The 22,368-nt window shown below is 39.1% G+C and overlaps 1 protein-coding gene across 2 annotated transcripts; it reads right to left on the bottom strand.

Moving 5' to 3' along the window:
- Positions 1–73: 73 nt before the first annotated feature.
- Positions 74–21,152, bottom strand: LOC136773648 (uncharacterized). 2 transcript variants are annotated; one of them, XM_066727449.1, is made up of 4 exons: positions 20,685–21,151; positions 5,030–5,222; positions 4,722–4,866; positions 74–4,633 (listed from the first exon to the last, which is right to left on the bottom strand). In XM_066727449.1, the coding sequence occupies exons 2-4, from the start codon at positions 5,219–5,221 to the stop codon at positions 4,347–4,349; spliced, it is 624 nt and encodes a 207-aa protein (XP_066583546.1). In that variant the 5' UTR covers position 5,222; positions 20,685–21,151; the 3' UTR covers positions 74–4,346. The 2 variants fall into 2 exon arrangements, with proteins under 2 accessions (XP_066583546.1, XP_066583545.1); XM_066727448.1 differs by lacking the exons at positions 4,722–4,866; positions 5,030–5,222 and adding an exon at positions 10,644–11,495 and having other exon boundaries at positions 74–4,440; positions 20,685–21,152.
- Between the last annotated feature and the right edge of the window lie 1,216 nt (positions 21,153–22,368).

The raw sequence follows: 22,368 nt of genomic DNA, 5'->3' as shown, positions 1-22,368 counted from the left end.
ATGTCAAATGAAATTATAAGGATTTCTAAGGCATGCTGCTTTATTGGTATACGTCGAAGAAAAAGCAAACAAGTGTTAGTGAAAACGTTTTATTAAACTCTGAAAGTTACAATAGCGGTAGAGTTTTCCTTTGTTTTCTTGTTTATTTCATTATTTAGCTGGTATTATTACGTCATTATCCTTTCGTTACTGAAGAATCACATGTATACGTGTATATGTATGCAGTTTACTATTACGTTATGTTACAAGGTAGTCTGTCGCGTCGCACGTCGGAGAAAGCTTCTCAACGAAACGGGAAAACGCAGAGGGGCGCGAGGACATTTTTCAGGGGATCTCTTTTCAAGTCATATTCATGCCTGTGGCTGTAATATGTTTCTTTACCGCAATATCTAAGGATCAACGGAAGATTCGCAGACGCGCGCGAGTCTCGATTGTTGTAGAGAAGAACGAAAATTTATCGTTTAATTCCTAGAAAGATCGCTATATAGATAGCTACAGCGAGAATTTTGCAAGTTTTGCCTAGACACTGAACGCTAAAAGCAAAGTTTTCGCACGGTAGAAGTTTCGACTTTTTATAAGGAGATAGACTAGAGATTAGAATAGAAGAGGGGAAAAGTGTGAAGGTCGAAGAATATTACATCGTACGAATAGGAAAAAACTACCCTCAGAATTAACAAGTTTGCAAAAGATACGCGATCGATCATTTTTATCCCTTCGTTACACGTGTATACTATTATATCGTATAATAATAATATCCATTTATGTCTAATCCTATCTAATTATTTAGCTAAATCCGGTCAAGGAACAAATTAGAACAATAAAGTTTCGAGAGACTCGTAAAAGCATTGATCAGAGATTTTCACGAATTATAAAACTGAAAGGGATGGACAAGGGTTTTTCTTGTATCGTTGTGAGAAAACTTAAAGTTTGGCTGTGGGTCTTTAAGTTCATCTCGAATACTGCGTCCTTTCGAAGATTCGTCTTGTAAATATTTGCAATTCGTGAAATGCGAATTTGCAGATTTTACTATTCGTTTCGTTTCGATGTAAAATTATCGAAAAAAAGCAGAGTTTATACTTCCGGTATAAGCTTAATACACAAAAAATCATTTATTAATTCTTTTATCATCCGTCATTTTTCTTTTCGTTTTCTTAAAATATAGGAAGGATGCGAGTACAAAAGCTGAAGAATCCTCCATGTATTGGAAGTTTCTTTTCTTATTAGCGGAAGAAGACGATTTCACGAAGAAACAAAGGACCCAAAGAAACAAAGTGGTTTTTTTCGAATAGCCTAGCGTTAAATTTATGACAACGTAACACAGTTACTTTATTTAATCGGAAATTGTCTATCAGTTTATAACGCTATGCAATAGAGTGTTGTTTATTCATTTATACTATTATAATAATTATCGTGTATCCTTAAGTATCACTGTGCCAGGTGTCAAGGAAATCAACACCCCATCTATTTTTCCTGCTACATATATTTCTCTTTCAACCACACGCATGCACGCACACACACTCTCTCTCTCTCTCTCTCTCTCCCTTTCTTTCGCTCGATCATTGTATCCTCTAATTCTCAATAACAATTCTGATTCCTCGAGCGCTTGGCACACTTATCGCTTTGTAAAATATTATAAGCCTATAGCTATACATAGTTCATAGACCTTATCATAATTTTAAGTGGACCCCAAAGGTAGTCGAACGTGTTTGCCTGCGTGTCGAGAATAAAGCCTTGTTTTATCTTCTTCTTCTTTCATAGTTTAAAAAAAGCTACGTAAAAACACCGCCGCATCAGTCTGATAAAATATTCAGGAAACAAGAAGTTTCAGAGATATATTTCCACGTATCTCATTTCCTCCTTTCTCGTCGCCTCTTCTTATTTTGACTTTGAAAATCGTTTTAAAAGAACCCGTCGTTTCGCAGTCTTATCGTGTGATTTAATAAAGGATCTTTTTCTGTCAATTCCGCGATTATGTTCAATTCGTCACGTGCTAAAAATTAAAATAGATTGATAACTGTAAGTCTTAACAATGGACGTGTCTTAATTGTTCTCGATACACAGGCATAAAGGTTTATTTGTTTGTTTGTTGGTTGGTTGGTTTGCTTATTGGATTTTTTTCTCCCCTATCTTTAAGTATAAATATTCTCAGTGTAAATAGATAATTTAAATATCTGATACTCGAAAGACATTCATAGTTTTACGTGGTAATTCTGTAATGCAACACCGTTGAAGATACTTGTTACTTTTTCATCGCTTAATCGTTTTAATTATACAAATTCATAATCGTCGAGGATAAAATATCGAGATCGGGTGCAGGGGGCCGGATAAATTTCTGGTAACAATGTTTTTGTTTTAAAGATTCTTATGTCTACAATGAAACGCAATGATCTTCTCTTCCATGTTCACGAATTTCTGGTTTAAGAAGGAGCAATTGTAACTGTTTCTCTCTACTTAGGTTTAATCGTTGAAATACGAAAATTATCCTTAGCAAAATATTTGAACTTGATTGAAATTAATAAATTAATGAAAACATTCGTGGTCGAGTGCAAGGAGAACTATTGAATTAGATAAAAATTATATTATAGTCTCTTCTCTGTTATTTTTAATACCAGTTTTGCCTATTATAAAATTACTAAAGGTAGGCCTGACATTAATCGATGAATCTCTTAATAACTCCCGTGCCTCGAAAATCCAAAATCCTCATTCCAGATTCTCTATCTTATTTACAGATCTCTTTCGAGATATCTGCAATCTCGATAAAAAAGAATGGCCTATAACTTAACGCATTAAAAACATTTTAAACTCTTCCTTTATTATTATTTATAAAAAAAAAAATTACGCTTATTTTCAACTTTACAATTATATTTGTCCACCAAATCATTATCCACGTATACCATAAGTACCACATAGTATACGATAATTCTTCAAAGTAGCTGTAAATTGTACGAAAAATCTTGTGTGCTAATGCCATAAATTGAAGAAAAATGAAATCTGTGAAACACGGAGAATCTTTCTTTGGAGCGAAAGCTTGAAAAATTGGCACATAAAATCACACGTTGTAATAGTTTTTGTCCGCAGCAAATTTTGCTGGATCATCGGAACACTGTTTTGTCAACGTTTCTTTATATCGTTTATGAACTCACGGTTACCCACTCTTTTTATCCCTTAGACCAACCCTCGTCGAATTAGTGGTATCTCGTATTTTTTTTCTCGTTTTACTATTTTTCCCTCGTTACTCATTTCATGGCAAATAATTCTGAAAATTGAGTCAAATTAACACACTGGCACGTTAAAGCTTTTCCAGCTCCTTAGATTTTTCCTGTCACTTGTCCATCTTCGTTCGCATTTAATGCACTGTCTCTCTCTTTCTCTCTCTCTCTTTTGGCATACGGAAAAAGAGATTAGTTCTAGTTCTTCAACATTAAGAGAACTATTTCATCCTTGCGCTGGATGTTCGAAAGAAAATCCTCCATTCTCATTACTATCCGATTTATCTCACTCTTTTCTCTCTAACTTTTATCTTTAAACCTACCCGACAGCTCGATTAACACTACGATTCGCTCAAATGAGACTAACAGTCTTAATGGTGATTTAAATATCGTTAAGCCCACTAAGAGCTCCAATTTGAATAAAAATTATTAATAATTACATTATTAAATTTTGACTTGGTATCAGATACGATTTCGAGTTGCCAACATAAAATATTTTTTTTCGTAATTATATACATATCCTTAAAATTGTTGATAAGTACCATTAATCAATTGTTTCATAATGAAATATTCTTTTAAGCAAATAGTTGATTCGTGTAATTTTCGAACATCCAGCACAATAATTAGAAAAAGCACACATTTTCCTCGGTTAGCCCTGCTCGAGGTACGTAGACAAATTGTTTATATAATTTTTTTTCATATTATATAGTATTTATATATATATGTATCTGTATAGAAAGTTACAAAAGATAAAAGAATCGAGCACGGTGTGTAGATATATATATATATATACGAAGTGCGCCAAGACAGCAAGAGTCCCATTGGCAAGCAGCTTTACGGCCCAAAACCTGCTTGATATCCTCTGTTTTTGTTACTTCTTTGTTACAAGCTTACATCTATCTTAGAGAAGAAAGCCTCGAGAAGGGAACAGAGATCCAAATTGCGAATAGAAAGCACCCGGATAAATCAAATGCGGTAGAAACGCTGGGAATTTGTGTATCTCCCCTTGATGTTTTAGGTAGGAGAGGGGGAATAGGAAAGAGGAGGGGAGGGAGGGGTCCTGTGGACATGGGAGGAGGAATGAAGGTTCTGGAGGAAGCACGGTTGTCCTTCTGGTGGAAATGCGACGTTTACGAGTTAGGCTTCCTCGGGATTGGAACTTTGCGAGCTGCGCTTCTTCTTATGATTTCCTTGGTGATGGTGATGATGATGATGGTGATGGTGATGGTGACACAGCTGGTCCTGCATTAGAGCGTCCGTTTCAGGTTGGTTTTCGTGACCGACCAACAGGTCCAGCGTGCCCGTTGCAACCGGTGGTTGTGCCTGATCAGCTGCTGGGGGTGGCAAGGGTGTTGCTACCAAGGATTCTGCAGGTAATGGCATACAGTGCAACACGTAACACCGAACTCCTGCCAAAATTATTCCTGCAGCATTGTAAAACACATTTGAATTAAGTAAATCTATTTTGAACAACTATAATATAGTGGAAAATGAAATTTGACATTGTTATACCTATCCCAAGTATGGTACCCCCTGCAATGAGCAAGACCAGTCTGTTGTCAGTGGTCGTTGCTCCAGGAGCAAGTTGGACGAGTCCCACGACCAGAACCACCGCTCCCAGCAACAAAAGGACTACCACCGTATGCAATCCTGATATCTGAAATTTTTAGTTTTCTAAATTTAGCACTATTTGTATAATTATCTAGTAGAACGTATACTATATTAGGAGTCCCAGTAGAAGGGTCCTATCTTAGAAATATTTCATTATGAAAAATTTTGTTAACTAGTGGTAAAATTGCTGGTAATGGAAAAACAATTACTTTGCCGCATAGGTAGAGTTCTGCCAAGGGCTCCAGGTGGCTGTTGTGGCCATGGGGACTGGGGGTTGGTGGAGATCCTTGAAGGTTTGGCATCCATTGGCCTGCCAAGTAGAGTTGGCTGGGACGTTTCAGCCTGTTCTCCTGTCTCATTCGACCGTGACGCACGGCCACTGCTGGCATAGCCCCGATCATCCTACAAAATCATATAAAATCTCTTGAATCTCCCATTAAAAAAGTTATTGAAATTTGTCAGATTTTTCTACGTTCATCTCAGTTTAATAGCTTGTACGTGGGTTTAAGAATTTTGTTTGCAGTTGATGGAAAGTTGGTGAAACGAGGTGACTAAAGAATAAAGCAGAAAGTAAGAGACGTGAAATAACTGCACGATGATAGGATCCCTTTTAGCGTTGGCCTGCAATGGTCGCGCCCAGGAAAGCTTGTCGGGGGTGGGGCTGCTGGCTGCGGGTGTAGTGACGTATCGATCGACGGGGTCACTAGAGGTCGTCAAGGCTCGCAGCGTCTCATGGTTCACAAACCCTCCAAAAGTGCATTTTCCATTACCACTGCCTGGAAACAGCTGGTCGTCTATCATTTTATTCTACTCAACATCCTTTCAAAATCCACCTTGTTCCAATTCATTTTCTTCCAATCCCTAGGAAAACTCTCAGATCATTGGAGAACTCAAAATCCACTTTCATCCGTGAAACTTTTGCCTCCTTTAAAGTTGTAATTGATTCTGGCCTTTAACTGACTTTTCAAATAAGGTTTCGAGTGAATTCTCTGTACAATCGAGAATATCCTAATTAGATGCTGAAAGTTTGGGTATATAAGCAGGAATAAATAACGCGAACAATGGACCAATTGTATATAGTTTTTCTTATAAGATGGTAAAAGGAAGAAAAAGGAGCTTTGAAACCCTCCGTTATCAGGTATTTAGGATGATATGAAATTTCATCTGGAATCCCTCGTAAACAACAATTACCATTCCATTAAGCGGAAGACTACGTTTCAACGCTGCTAATAAGATCCCGAGGGCAAGGAAGATTGGCCGAAAGGACTAATCAAGATTTATAACATTAATATGGAACTGCTCAAGGACTCTATCAGATCTTGTATAGGAATTCACTCAGCTCAGCTCCTCATCATTTTCTCATCCATCGATCTGATCGGAAAAATAAAGTCTATCGCTATTTGCGTTGTTTGGTTTAGGGAAACAAGCATGAAATAAGTCAGACAAGAATTAAAAATTATACGGAGCATCTCATAAAGATTTATTTTCGAAAAGTCGTGCGACAAATGTATATAAGTGGTACAATATAGAGAAACGGCATTAGAAAGCTTATTACATACTAGTTCAATATTACAATTGTAATAGAGATTTTGGAATTAGTAGGCAAATTTTTCTCGCATAGTTCCACGGAGCTTCTCTCTTGCATTCGGTTTCCGTTTCCTGACATTATTTCAATGCCACATTGCAATTTTTAAATTCTACTCGACACAATATTTTGTAGTTATGCTTTCAAACCCCCCTCCCCCCTCCCCTCCCCCCCCCCCCCCCTCTCTCTCTCCCTCTCTCCGCTGAACAATCGCATCCACCAATCAGTTTAGCAAAATATTATTGACGAAAATACATGGAAAATAAAAAAGTACGTAATCCTCTCTTCACTTTATATGTTTACTAATGACATGATATGGCTCGTCGAGCTAATTCTATGATGAAGTGTTATTAATTACTTTCCGATACAGCTTTTTGATTAGAATTACATCAAGAGCCACATGAATAGTGGCTCGCGTTTCATTGGTCAATTAACGACGAAAGTTTCGCGAGTGTAGAAAATACGTAAAAGTTTGATTGAGCTTGGAAAGCGCTTAGCGGAATTTCTGACTGCTCCCCCTGCCCCCCCCCCCCTTCCATTCGTGTTGAAAAAACTTCGATGGAGCTTGCGATGCCGTAAGATGGAATTAATGTTCCTCGACCTCACCCTGCCCGCCTTTTTCCTTATATTATGCGTTGAACACGTCATTTCTACGCAGCTCGCATCGATCTATATTCCAGCAAATGAATATTAAACTTTCTTCTTTCGAAGTACAATCTAGTACATAATTTTTCCTCGGTCCAGTAAAGCTGTGACAATTGGTTGTTTCGAAATTGTTCCTCTTTTGTGGGGAGGCCTTAGTGACATTAACATTACAGCTCATCGATGATAATTATTACGCTCTACACAAAATGATTGTACCACTTATCTGGAAACACGTCTTAAACGACGAAAACCTTTCGGTAAGATGCAAGAAAATTTGCAACCCGAGCTTTTGTCGTGCAAAATCTTCACATAGCTTTTCCAACGACCGAGGTCGTTACAATATATATATATATATTTGTATAATATGTACTATTTTGATATCTTCAATATTATAATAATACAAAAGTCGCGATAGTCTTATAGCATAGATAGAGGAAATCTTTGTCGAAACTAATATCGTAATGAGGATACTAGTGTGGAATAGAAAGATTTTTTCTTCGAATCACAAAATGAACTGCGCGAGAAGACGAAAGCTACACGCGATGAGATCAAGTAGCAATATTCCAAATCTTTCTTTAGCGTATTGATAAGCGTTTAACGTTTAATCGTAATGAATACAGAAATTTGGGGAAATTATCATTGACCGTACAAGATGGTTGAATGGTCAAATTGTTTAAACACAGTGATATAAGTAAACGCCAATCGCACAATCAATTTTCGTGCCTATAAATAAGCAAGCTTATCAATCCTGAAATTTTATTGATAAACGCCATGAACCTCTCGATCGATCTTTATAACCGATAAGATTGAGCACTTGATAAACCTTAAACTGCATGCCCACCGTAATAAACCTAAAGGATATTTATATTTTCCTAATGAAAGAATCATTGTCGATACAAGCAAACGATGATTCGTGTCAATTAATAATGAAACGCAGAATAAAAGGCACTTTCACTCTCACTCACTCTCCTTCTGAAGATTCTTGCGTGATTTTTGTAATACGCTATTACGAGAGCGATAGAAAATTAAATAACGAGAAAGTAGAGATTTACGTAAAAACAATGTTAATATTTTATATTATATGAACACTTTCGTATTTTAACGAAAGTTCGATTGAAAAGCAAAAAGGTGCAGGTCTATATATCAATGTTTATGTGTATATTAGCGAGTGTGCCCGATGCACATGTTTGCAAGAAATAATTTATGTGGAAAGAATCTTTTTTCTTTTATTGTTTCTCGTGCGAGTCGATTAATTTTCATTGGATCACAGAGGGGTAGAGCCCGAGCGTGGCAATTTCACGTTCCAAAAGTGCCGGAAAACGAACGCTGTATAGCCATACGACCACTCGCGGGACGCTGAAAATTTCAAGCAAACTTTTCGAGAATCATCGTCAAGCAGATTCTACAATGTTCGATGAGCAATAGCAACTCGACGTTATCATTGTTACTCGTTCGTTTTCCAGATACTCCCAGTCTACAGCTAACGTTCAACGGATACTCGAATATTATAAAATGGAATCTATATTAATTTTTTATAATATATATATATATATATATATATAATATAGTATATTAAAATTACGGACTGTCCACTAACCGGTCGCGAAACGAGTATTACACCGATCGCCGACTGATATTTGGCTCAACGTTGGCAGGAAATCTGATTGTTTGATTTTTTCACTTAATCTTCGTTCATCTTGCGATTATGCGTTTCTTCATTCTAGAATAGATTCGATACCAACGTTAAAACGTTCCCACCTTTATAGTCGCGTCTTCTGTTGTTTTGTAAGTGTGCTCGAAGCTATTTTTTTAAGCTTACAGATAACGATTATTGAATACATCGGCGCCTGAACCCATTACAGAATAATCAGCTTATTCTCCTATTACATTTAGAGATTTATTTCTTTAAAAAACGATCGATTCGTCAACTTCTTATCGACGCCTTTTATCATATCCTGGCTGTAAAGCTCCTGCTAGTAACTAAATATTCTTGGTCCTTGTTTCATTTTTTTTCTTTTTTTTCCTGGATTTTGAGAGCGACTTTCGTTTCCGGCCTCGAATCGATCATCGATTTCTCAATTAAATACGATTTAATTTTAATTATGAATAACTTTTGAAACTCTAATCCCATCATTTCTCTCGATCAGTAATGAATGGATGAGAAATCGATGATTTTCCCAACGAGACCGGTCTAGTTGACCAGACTTAAGCCTATAAGGTATGGGGCACGACTTTACATCGAGATAAACTTTCCTCATTTTCGGAGCTTGCAAGCTCTCGTTGGACGAAGCTCAACTTTCTCTCGACTTTCGATATAAATCTGATCATATCACTTTATACATATTAATATAGGATGTATAACTATATATATTTAATAGCCATTTAATGGATCGGTATAGCCAGTTTCGAATTACATTCGAAAGAGTCTTTAAAGCGGTAGAATAAAACAAGATAAAGCTCGAAAAATGTTGAGCTTTATTTTTCAAGAAGTCTGAGGAAATTTTGAATATCGTTGCACAATTTTGCCTAAAGATGCTTAGGGCTTTCATCGATAGGATTAATTACCGCGGAGAAACTGGATTGACTTCCGGCCAACCTACTTTTTAGCGAGAAGCTTCCCCACCGGAAGTTGCCCACAAAACATTGACCATTAACTTTTACATCTCATTAATCTTGGCTCCCCTTTTAACTATACGAACGTTTTTCTCCCCCTTTTTCGCTCTCTCTCTCTCTCTCTCTCTCTCTCTCTCTCTCTCTCTCTCTCTCGCTCTCTCTCGCTCTCTCACACACACTCTCCATTATTTAAAATAATAAACTATTGCTTTTTTTGCACGAAATCTCTTTGGAATGTTAAACAATAAGTATAATACCTACGACTTTATATAGATAATGATCGAGTCATTATGTCGTCATAGTACAATAGTAATGTGTACAATTGAAAATCTCTATATCATTAGAAAATTATGGTTATAGTATGCATTACTGATAAATCTTTGTTGCTATATAATCTTATTTGAAGAGAGTTATAATGTGTATTGTTTATATCGCTTTCTATTGATTAATATAAATTTAATATTAATATAATATTAAATATTCTCAAATATCGTCGCTTTGTATATAGCAGATTCAATAATAAACGCGATAGCCAATCGTAAAATTTTTTATGTTAGCAATTAGCAAATAGTTGATAGAGTAAAATGAATTTGAATAGTAGAAAATCGATAGGAAATGTGCTTGATCCGAATGAGCTCGCGAAACATCACTCCTTCCACGTTAAGCAAAGTTTTGATATGTCCGGAAATCGATAATTCGCTCTGGAATTCCATCTCGGAATGCTCTTCACGATTTTACATAATAATGGAATGTGGACGCTGAACAAATCTCACAAAGACACAGGAATATTATATATGTAACGGTGGTTCCCAAAACGAGATAAGAATTCTGGTAAGCCTCGAAGAGATGTTAATTGACGATCGATCGATCGACGCTCGAGACCGATTCCAATTTATACGTCCGACTCTGGGAAAGAAACGTTTGGGAAGGAAGCGCAAGGAGCTTGTTACATTCTCGAGACGTAAAGAGGTCGATGGTTCTGTTGAGGATTGTGCGTGCCGTTGAGCTTGCAAGTTCTCGGGTTCTGCAAGAGCTCTCTGGTCTCGCTCGGCGATGACGGACTGAGGCTGTAAGTGGAATATTCAACGGTGTCGTTGAAGAACTCCTCCTCGATCTCTTCGAGGAAGTGGGGAGTGTCCGGTTTTGCCGCTTCAATCTTGTCTACCCCATTGGCCGTTGGTGACGTGTATGCAGGAGGAGGGCTCGTCGGTGGTGGACTGGTCGTCATGTTCTTCTCATTCTGAGTCTCGATGGAAGTGACCGAGGACGCCATCTTCATCTGCCTGGCCCTCCTACCGTGTCTCGTGGTCAAACCTCCGGTCTCCACGTCCCTCTCCAGGCGATGACCGGATTTTGACCTTGTCAGCTGGCGCTGCACGTACTCCTCAAGGTCATTCTCCTCCTTCTTAGCGATGACCCTGTTGAGGACGATGAGGAAGATACCAACGAGAATGGCGAACAATCCAACGGCCACCAGCTCGTTCCACCATCCTCCCGACGCTTTGGTTCCCCAACGGGCAAGGTCACCGGGTAGCAGGCCGCTCATCAGCAAAAAAGCTCCAAGGACCAGGAAGACCACGCCAATGTGCAGCATTCCAATGCTGGTGACCACTTTCGTGTCCAGCATACCTTGGCCGGCATTCCTGCTCGCGTGGTTTGTCGTATGCTGCCTCGGATGGTGATCCAGCGAACCCGTGGATGCCCTTGGCGAGGTTAGTCCGCTCTCACCCGATTGGGCGCTATATCTGCGCTCGCGCGCGCGACGCTGCTCGTCTCGACGCTTTCGCTGACGCTTGATGGCCAGCGCCGAGTGCAATCCAACCGCGTGCATCCTGCAACACCGGAAACACAACCCTTCAGTTCCTCTCCTTCTCTCCTTCTCCTTCCCCTTCTCTTTCATACATTTCCTTCTTTCTTTCTCTAATGATCCTAACAACCCTCTAATGATCTTGATCTTTACTCAATTTCGCGCCACGCGTCTCCACAAGGTAAAATTTCTCTTGCTCTCTCAATTAGCGAAAAGCTTGCGCGATTATCATCAATTATGAATCGCCATCTAAATCGAAAAAGGGAGAACGGAGAATTTAAAACAATCGTCTTAAGTTTTTACCGACCGTTCATCAAAGTTAACGCGCAGTTTTCTTTAATCTCTATGTATATATCGAATTAGCAAATTGGTACTAAAAGTTCTTTTCTTATAATTTGATAAAAAAAATGATTTTTAAAGATCATTAAAGCGTTCAAGTTTATGGCAAATCGATCAACTCTTTTACCACGTGCACGTGCTGCTTTTTTCGAGCTTTTTCGAGCTTTTCTCTCGCTCTACGCCCCCTGGCATCATGCTTTTCTAGAGAAGAACTCGTGAAAATCTATGGACTACAGGGTTCGTTCACGGGGTTACAGGATGCACTGCTTATGTGTATTTATATACATATATATATATATGCATATATTTATACTATATACATATGTGTATTTATAGAATGAGAGAAAGGCCATACCTACGTAGTATACAGACACATGTATTTGCATTATAATACACTACATATGTGTGTGAAAATCGAGCTTTACGCTCGCGTTCCGCTGAAAGCTCGTGTGTAAGCTTGTCCAAGCTCCTGTAAAAGTTTACTGAAAACTTACAGCTTTGCATGTGAATAGACAGTCGCAATCTCTCTCTCTCTCTCTCTTTGTCTCTCTCCCTCTCAGTAATGTCTGGAAGAAAAAGCTTTCGCGAATGTCACAATCGAGAGCTCCAATTTCGAGCTTGCGTGCAGATTCTTCGTTCCTTAAGATTATCCTCGAGAAACGCTATTTCGCTACTTGTGACGTAGATCTAATTAAGCTAATTAGTCCTAGCAACATGCCAATAAAGTATAGCTGAATCATTGTCAAAACGAATAAACTATAGGCAACAACACGTTTACGAATTCCGAGTTGAAAAACTAGAAATATTTTGATGAAATTATTCAAGGATTCGTACAGGAATAAGTATATGACCGTTGGATGGTCAAGGGGGAGAGGGGAAAGAAAAGGTCGAGCCTTCTAGTGGATATCCGAGAAATGCCCATTCTTTGATCCGGAAATTCCAGGAGCGGCAATAATGGCTCATCCGGTCTCCTGGCACCCCCAGTCGTAAGTAGAAAATCCCCATTACCGGATGGAACGTGATAGGAATCTTAAATATTCCGTTTGCACTGGATACGTAAATGCTCGACGGCTATTTTCCGCAGAGGAAAGAGCGTTCAAGGGAGGTAGGAGGAAAAGTATGGTGAAGGAGGGGTAGGGGGTAGTTGGGCAATCAAATTGATATAGGACGCCGGTTCGCATTTAACGCCCGTACTTTCATCCTTGTAAATATTTACAAGCAGCTTTCGTATTGCTATATGTTCATTGCGAATCGATCTAGGATACAGCGTAACTAATAAACTCGGCAAATGGACGTATCGAAGCAACGAGACAATTTCGCTTACTACATTAAAAAGCCAATATGCATCGTTAACCGCTTTCACGCCTTTAACCAAGAACGGAATTTCAATCTTGCAACGCGTGATGCAAGCTCGATAGTTGATTTTGAATATTAGCTCACAGGTGAGAATTTTTGCGAGACGTCTCAAATGGATGACTCGTTTCTACGTATAGGCCTGCTTGAAAAAATCGAAGAAGCTTGATTTTCTACGAAAGTTTATCGCCTCTAGGTTGGCGAGAGGTTAACGGGGGAGGGAGGAATAGGTTTATTTATTGCAAAGAAGGAGATAGAGGGAAATGTAGGTCGGTTCCTGCGCAGGTTTTGCCAGGAGGGAAATCAGCCAGTGGCCAGACTCGAGACCAGTGAGAGGAGGGGATAGCGTTCACGACTCGTAGTAGAAAAATACCGTGTTTTCAGCCTCGGTAGAAAAAGGCCAGAGACTGTACCTCAGTCATCGAACAAACTTGAGAGATAAAATCTTCCTTTCTCTTCCCCTTTCTCTTACCATTGTTCCCCAAGCGACAACATCGACCAGTCCCTTCCCGTCGCGAGCGATAAAATGACGCCAGAAACTTTTACTCCCTCCACCTCTTCCGGCGCCAACCTCCGCATTTTCTCCACATCCAATTCATCACATTCATTGAAAATCTCCCTTCAAATTCAATCCTACCTACCAAAACCAAAGGTATACATTATCAGTTTTAAACTGTTCGTATATCGATCTTTCTCTACTCATTGACTATATATAGATGTATATTAGGTATTCGATATACAAGTTACACGATTATCGAAACATCAGTTTCATTTACATTCGAACCTTCCTCGTGCCAAATACGTGCGAAATAACGGAATTGGGCTGGTAACCTTCGCGTTTCGCGAATAGCTTCTTATAATAGGTACACTAACATATAATAGTCAGCTGGTACGTTGCAAATGAGGTTTTGCGTGAATTCATGAAATTCTTGAGGAAATTCCTAGGTCCCTGCAATGATTAACCTCTCGTCGATCAAGTGGTTATAAAAATTGGAGAAGTAACGTCTGGATTAAATTTGATCGGTCGGTCTACCACGATGAGGGATGGCGCCGGTGCAAAAGGGCTCGTTTCTCGGAATTCTTAGTGGGATATATCAGAGAAGGAGTTGAGATAAAGCTCTATCCCCACTGCTTAGCGTTTTATAAACGAATAGTTCCGCGTCGAATTCCACGATAGCGATGCACGGTACGCCAGAAACGTTTTCTACTAAGTAAGCTCGATCAATAAACCATCCGCACCTCTACCCTTCCCCCGACCCCCGTTTTGCGGGACACAAAGTAAAGCGAAAGACGGATACCGACTTCTGCTTATCTACATCACGCACACTACTACATATCAACGTGTAAGTATAGTATATTAAATGTGTATATATATATATGAACCAATAATCCAAGTGTCTCGCTCCGACTAGACGCAGGTAAAGTTGCGGCGAAGAAAATCTGCGAAATTTACAACCCAGCAATATAAACCGTACCCCAGCGAGCTTTTTCCATAATACCCATAAAAAGCTCCCACATCCAACCTCCTTTTCGTCGTCCTTTATATAATTTATTCTTCACAATTTTTACTTTTCCTATGGAGAAGCTTTTTTGCTGAATGCGAATTCCTTTATACTTTTTCATTTTCCTGCTTCTTGTCGCTCTATTATCGGTGGTATAAGCTTCTAGTAAATAGATACCATTGATAAGAATGGCCAGAAGAAAGTATATATTCCAGGAGCATTATTGCAAGATAGGATATATTGAACAAGATGAAGCGAAAGATCAAAAAGAGCTTTCGCGAGCTTTCAAGCTTATGAAGAATTCTTTCTTTTCTCATGTCTGCTTTGACATTCGCGGAGGGACCGTCGTCGTTATGACGAGTAGATTTGCGGAATGAAGAATTTTATCATTGGCGCGTTATAAATAAGAGTTCAATTAGCATTTAACGAATTTAAAAGCTTCAACGAAAGATCCAAGTATCACGTAGAAAAATATAAATGCGAAGTTGAGGGGAATCGAATTCATCATAAAAGAACGAAGAAAGAAAGTACTCGGGAGCTTTCAAGCTCTCAGTGAGAATTTCTGCGTATTGTTTTGAAGAGAGCGAAGAGATCTTTATCCAATCGAACGATAAAAGCTCGTGTGGCAATCGTAAAATAGTTCAAACGACTCGGAGCTATTCGAGCTTAACAACCACGCGGCTTTACTACTCGAGCTTACGAGGACTAATTAGTCGGAGGAAATTATGAGACAACCAACTCTCTAGCTTTGCTCTCTGTTCTTCAACTAACGAGTGATACAGAAATCCGAGTAATTGAAGGAGGAAAAAATGATGCAAAATTGTTTCATCTTTTAAAAGCATATTTTACAAAATCAATGTGTATACGTCTTATTTATTTTTCATCCTTACGTCCTCTCCAATTTAAAGCTCCCCTCTAAACATTTTCCGGATATGGAGGGATCGCCGAGAGCCGTTATTGCGATGTTTTGGCAAATTGCTAGACGTAAATGCGCGATGAGAAGCCAGCTCCATTCGAAGCTCGAATTACCCACAGCCTAAACACAAGGCAGCTAGGAATTGAACATCTCTTCACGTGGCAAATTGTTCTCGGTCCATTCATCCGATTAAAAGCTCCAGATATTTCCGCCAATTTTATAGAACAAATTGAAACGAGGTAGATTTAATTAAATTGAATTCTACTCAAGATTTTCAGTCCTTCTCGAATCGATCCAAGATTTTACAGGAAAAACGTGATTCCATTATAATTTTTATTAAATTTCGAACGGACGATTCAAGCCACTGCTGAACAATTTATAAGACGAGACGGTTAAAGCGCTTCCCCTATTAAATAGCGCGAGAATAAAAGTTAACGAATGAGCTCTTTAGAAGCGAGATTCAGGTTAACCATGGATGGAATTTTACTAAAATGGACTTTGATTCGAGGCAGCGTCGGTAAAATGTATAAGCTTTCCTTTTAAGGCCTGTAGCTCAAAGCAATTTAAAATTTTAAATTAATTTCTTATTTACCGCTTGCAGCACTTATAACTGTTGAGCGGAAAATGCAGGACGATTGGGCAAATTGATAAAATGCTTTAATTGATCAAACTTTTGCAAATGCTTTGGTATACAATGGGAGATGAATGGTTTAAATCGATGCAAAGTTTTGCAGCTTGTTGCTCGTCGACCTCGGGGCGATTGGCGTTCCAGGGAAAACTTGTAGGTACAATACCGGGGCAAATGTTATCTAGCAACTCGACCAGGCACGGATCAATCGATTACGTCATTACTGCGTTTGGATGACATTCCACAGCGAATTATAAGTCTCTCGTTGCTCTCTCTCTCTCTCTCTCTTTATATATATATACAAATCCTGAATCTTTCTACTGCAATATTTGCCAAACCATCACTCTTGATTGCCCTGAAGGATTTGTCAATTAATCGGCACTTAAATATCTTAACAATTACCGTCGGACATTGTTTCGAGTCCCTAATAAAAACAAACAAATCCTATCTGTCGAGATTGTAAGAGGTAGATAGCAGCTTCGGATTTAATCGCAATCCGATTATCGGATTTGTAATCAAACCACCCTATATACAGAAGACTTTCAAGTTTTCTCGCCACTCGAAACAATCAAACTACCCCGAGAAGACGTAAAATACAAGACACGCACTTCCTTAGCTCAATTCTCCTCTCTTTTTACTTAATTGTTCAACTTGACATCTTTATTGCTTCATAACTTTGCGACCCAGTGCCGTTCCAAGATCCGTATCTGGGAACTTTCCCAACTTTCCATCTTAAGAAATTCTCGTCGATTTGATACGATCCTCGCGTGAAATTTGAACGAATCAAGGGTGACTCTACATATTGGAAACAATTTTCTGTATTTTCAAAATCAACGTGAATCAAATAAGATGGAAAAAGGCTATCCGAACGAAGACTCGGATCTGTGATGAAATTAGGGTAGAAGTTTATACCACATTGACAATAATGGAGAAGACAATTACGAAAGAAGATAAAAAATGGAGAAACTTCTCGCGTGATTGATGAGTTATATTTACAGGCGACAGGCTAACAGAGAATTTTTTCTGTCACTTTGTATGTATTTACATAGGGGAAAAAAGGTTTGACCCGATCCCTCGCGCTAGATAAAATCACAGAAGAACACAGAATACGAACGTGTAACGATTTGGTGAACGACGGTCCGTAAATTTCGAAGGATAACGGCAGGACAATAATTCTGAAGGTCGATTCGAGGTCATCCAAGGACCTCCAACGAAAAAGTTGGCTGGTCTAAGAGGAAAAAGAAATAACGGTCTGGCCAATATTATCAGAAAGTAATTTCCTCCAAGTACGTTTCGTAATCGTCGCTTCGTATAATTAGCCTGAGAGAGTTTAAAACATTTATAAAGCGGTTAAGATTCCTCCTACAATTGGGCTATAAATTTTTCAAATTCTTTTTTCTTTCGAGCGATCTATTCGTAGAATAAAATTAAGCGATCGTATTTTACGATCTGGCTAGCTGGATGAGAGATAAATTTGGACTGAGCTTCCGCATTGCTAAACATCGCAAAACTGACAGACATTAAAATCAGTTTAAGCGTTCAATGTTTCGCGTGAAAGTCAATCTAACTTAATAATCGGAAAGCTAACAAGGAACTACCGCGACACGCTAGTAGCGAGGGTTTCGTCACACAATGTCATTTAACGAATAGGGAGCTTAAATTATGAGTCGCGAGCTTATGTTTCTCCGTGCTTCTCAAATAAGAGCTCGCAACTGTACCAACTTCTCTCTAATATAACGAAAGTCGAAAATATCGTAAGTGAAAATTAATTTCTATCAGATTTTTTGACACTGTGTGGTGGTAGGGGGGAATCATCGAGCGAGGAAAGGTCGTTAGAGCTTTCGTATAGTTGCATGCGGGAAAAAATTCACTTTTAGTCTATATAGGATAACAAGTCGATGCGCAATCTCGACTGGATTCTTTCGCTTCTTTTTATCGCTATGCAAGGCAACTCTATAAACTGATTGAGCTCGAGTTGCTGACTCATTCCTGAATCGAGAATACAAATTGATCGAGAAAAAAAGCTCGATAGTGGAATAACAGACTTTTCTTACGAAAGCTCTGTTAACCAGTGGAGCTTGCGATAAGCGAAAATTTTCAGATGAGCTTAAATTTCTCGAGACTGATAAGTTTCTGTAAGAAATATATTTTCTCATATCCGAACAATTCTTTTTGGTATAGAATGCGTACTCGAAGGTGGGCCAATATTTACAACGGCGAAAGGAAGCTTTATGCGCTTTTCCTATTATACGAAGTCTGGAGGCCGTTTTGGCGTTCGGCCAGAAACCCAAAATAACGGGAAACAAGCGTCGTAATTTTGCTTAATGGCAAACGCGAGATGCCAATTCGCGTGTCTCTCCGACAAGTCTGTCAAGCTTTGTTTATATACGCGTCTTATCGGAAACGCTGATACATCGTTCATTAATCATTCGAGCCAACTTTTTCCATCATGTCATATCCTACCAGCTTCATCGAGTGCTATTTCCTCGAAACACGGCGCAAGGGTAAAACTGAAAAACCGACCTTTTCTCAAATCGACCAATAAAATAACCCTTGCGAGAAAACTCTTGTGCAACGGGACAAATCGATTTGGCCTTTTCGCAAAACTCGATACTACGTCGTCGCTTTCGATTCGAGTAAACAGGATCGCCGAACTTTCTTGGAAACGTCGAAAAACTACGTATGGAAGTGAAAAAAGGTGATAAAAGCCGATGCTTTAATAGCGCCGTGACACGCATAGCACTCGTGTATCGCCGTGTATAATGTAATATAGGACTGCGCGCACGAGCCAAATGTGGGTCATATAAGAGTGACCTTTCACGGTGCTCGCAGCAAGCTCTCCGCTCCTTCAAAATCGATTTCATTCCCATGAGCCAGATTTCACAGGATTTTCCGAAATTTCATACGCGTTAAAGCAACACCATCGAGCTAGCTTTACTGACCGAAATACCAACTTTTCTCATTGCTCGTTACAGAACAAATTTTCCGAACATTTTATCGCTTAAATCGGTGGAATTCTCGTGCCGAGAGAGTGGAGGGGATTTAACTGTCAAATTAAATTCATCCCAGATGTCAAAAGCAGTTCTGAAAATTTTCGTAGTACAGGAAATTGGTCGGGATAAAAAAAAGCAGAATCGGTAAATAATATTGAAAGGAAGATTCTCTAGAAGAGAGAGGAAGATAATTCATATCACGGTAATCGGTTAATTGGATAATTGCATTGTAAATAAACGGTGCTTGACGAGCAAATGCATTGGTGAGGCGTTTTAAAAAGCTCGAATGTGAATGATGCGAGAGACTCGAGCTTCGGCTGGTATCGATGTTGCTATATAAATATTATGGGCTGCGCTTTGAAAGCTCCTTATCTATTTTATCTTGACAAGTGTGTTGGCAGAATGCAAGCGCAAAGTCAAACAAGTCCGAAAGCCAAGCACACTCCGCGCGTTAAAAGCACCAGATGCGTCAGCTGTACTCGAAGCCTAGCCTTCGGCATGTAGTGCACGCGAGAGCTTTCCCTATCACCTCTCTACCACTTAAGCACGAATCGTCCAGTAATCATCTGGAAATATTGTAATGGAAATATATCGCTTAAATTTACATCCGGCAAAAATATGAAGCTTACAGTTTCGCCCTTATGCGAGACAATAATTTAGAAATTCATGCAATAAACATTGCTGTGTGGAGTAGAAAAAGTACGAGAGCTTTTTTCTTGTGAAAACCATCTAGGGACAAAAGTACGCGTTTAACAAATTAGTTAGAAGCTTTACCCGTACTGCCATACGACGTAAAGGCAATTTTAATAATTAGAGCAGGAGGTCACTTTGAAAAATTGCACAAGTAAAGAGAAATAAAGTACGACGACCAAGAGAGCTTTCACAAGCCAGTCATCGACCGATCCGGTGTTTACGTACGCGCAAAGCAAACTTCGAGTTCTCGCGCATTGACCGTATTTTAAAGCCCGTTGCAGAAATGCGAGCTTTCGGCGGAGAAAGCACAAAAGCTTAGCCAGACCAATACAGCCGAGCCCCTAATATAATAATTCTCTGTGAAAGTCATAAAAAGGTGGTACAGAAAAGCAGAAAAAAAAATCCTAATGAGTTTCAAGCAACTTGCAAAAGCTATCTAGGGCTAAAAGCTCGAGAAGCTCGCCTAGAGTTGATATAAATAACTATCCTGCGCTAAAGCGCATTTTTTTCAGGACAATCGATAAAAGTTTACTCCAGGATGGTAACACTCCGCTGGAGCTTGCACAAGCTCTCGAGCTTTTCTTTATTTGTAATGGGGGTTGAAGAGGTAAGCCGTACCTGTTGCAAAATCAAGTGTAAACAAAACTTGGGCCCCTCCCGTTGACCTGACCTTTCTGACCTTTCGCAAACTGCAGCGAAGCTGGAGCCTCGCAAGCTGCGGAGCTCCCCAGCAAGCACAATGGGGCTTTCATAGGAAGACATGTACAATGGCAGATAAAGGATCAACTACCTGACTATTTCGTAGGAACGTCCTGGAAGGAGTCCTTTGGGATGAACTTTGTACTGGAAAACTCAGCTTCACGCCATGAGCTTGCGGCTGTATCACTCGCGCGCGCAGCCTGACCCTCCCCCTCGAGCTTCGCCGAATTTCTAGCCCGGTAAGCGATCTCCGTTACATGGTAGCGAATCGTAGTTATTAATTAAATAGAAAGCTCTCAAGCTTTTCGTGCTTTCCGGCTAAGCTGCGACGGCTGGGCCGGGACGCTTCTGCCTCGCAACTTTCTCTTATCCGTTATACGCGCGCGCACTAGGCGAAAGCTCGCCGACGAGTGAACTGAACGGCTTCATTCCGCTCCTCTCCACTCCCCTTTACCTCCTAGCTCCTAGCTCTATTGCTTTGCTTCTGCCGCACAAGCGCCCAGGGAGCAAGATACCAATTCACCTGCGCATGCACGCTAAATGCTATCTTTAAGAAATGCCATAGCGTGTTCTCTACACTACCTTCTAGCTGCACGCAAAACTACATACTTATTATTCACCCATTTAACCCACCAAACTTCATACACTAAACTGTCGCATTTATACTAAATCGATCTGTCAATAAAAATACAATTTCCACATTGAACAAACATTGTATTATAAACTATGCCTTTTTAATTTTTCTTACTCATGAAATCTTTTAATTTAGAATCAAAAATCATCTTCAATTGATCTTTCTGTTCGATTTTTTTTTTATGACGATACTTCTCAATTGCCTATACTGGTACATTTGTGGAATACGCCTTTATTAAATTATATATATATACGCTCACGCTCTTCCTTGGGTTCATTCATATTTATACTTACGTTACAGATTTTCTGATTTTTCTGTTTAGATCGTAATAATTAACCGCGTGGATATTTTCACGGATTAATTGTGCAGTTAGAAATTACTAATATAAGGTAAAGTTTATTAAAAGAAATAAACTATTGATTTTATATTTGCTGTAGAATTTATTCATTTCTTACATCTGTTATTTTGTATTTATTCAAGTTTCCGCGCGATACCTACGTATCACCAATCAACTTTGAATTACTCTTTTATTGTTTCCATTTTATTCTACCTCTGCAGTTTCCAAATATTGCAGTAGTATATTGTACCAAATTGATTCGTGAGTATTTCAGCTAACTTTAATCCATGTTACTGTGGTTATATCCCTGCAACAATTTCCCCTCCATCTTTGTTATTGGTCGTACACATAATGAACGTATAAGGGCCTCCGCACACCGTTTCCGTAGCTACATTACGTTACGTTAAGGCAGGATTAAACTTAATCTTAGCTTAGCGCACACAAAAGATTGCTAAAGTTAAGTTTTTTGAGGCAGGATGCTTGTAATAAACAGGTCTGAGGTGATATTTTTATATTTATAAAGAATTTTTGCAACTATTATTGTAGTTGCCTTAACGTAACGTAATGTAGCTACGGAAACTGTGTGCGGAGGCCCTAAGCCTGAGCAGTATGGAGTGAATTTAGCTGAAATGTAAAGGAATCTCAGCTATCCAATCCACACTGTACTTTTTCTGTCCAATTTCATGTAGGGGTAACTATAACTAAAAGGTCGGTCATTTTTAGACATTGTTAAATTTCGCCTAGAGAAGTTACGTTCAATAATGAAATCTGTTTGCTTCGACGGAGTTTTATCTAGTAGAATTC

This window comes from Prorops nasuta, unplaced genomic scaffold (genome assembly GCF_024137725.1).
Source record: "Prorops nasuta isolate Cenicafe-Biocafe unplaced genomic scaffold, Cenicafe_Pnas_1.2 PNAS00005, whole genome shotgun sequence".
Lineage (NCBI taxonomy): Eukaryota > Metazoa > Arthropoda > Insecta > Hymenoptera > Bethylidae > Prorops > Prorops nasuta.
This window is presented reverse-complemented; position numbering and strand designations above follow the sequence as displayed.

What these genes read in the sequence shown, in the direction of transcription:
- LOC136773648 (XM_066727448.1), bottom strand. Translation starts at nt 11,494, where the DNA reads ATGCACGCGGTTGGATTGCACTCGGCGCTGGCCATCAAGCGTCAGCGA. An exon ending in GGCACGCACAATCCTCAACA is followed by an intron (nt 4,441 to 10,643) that starts GAACCATCGACC and finishes GGACCAGCTGTG; the next exon opens with TCACCATCACCATCACCATC.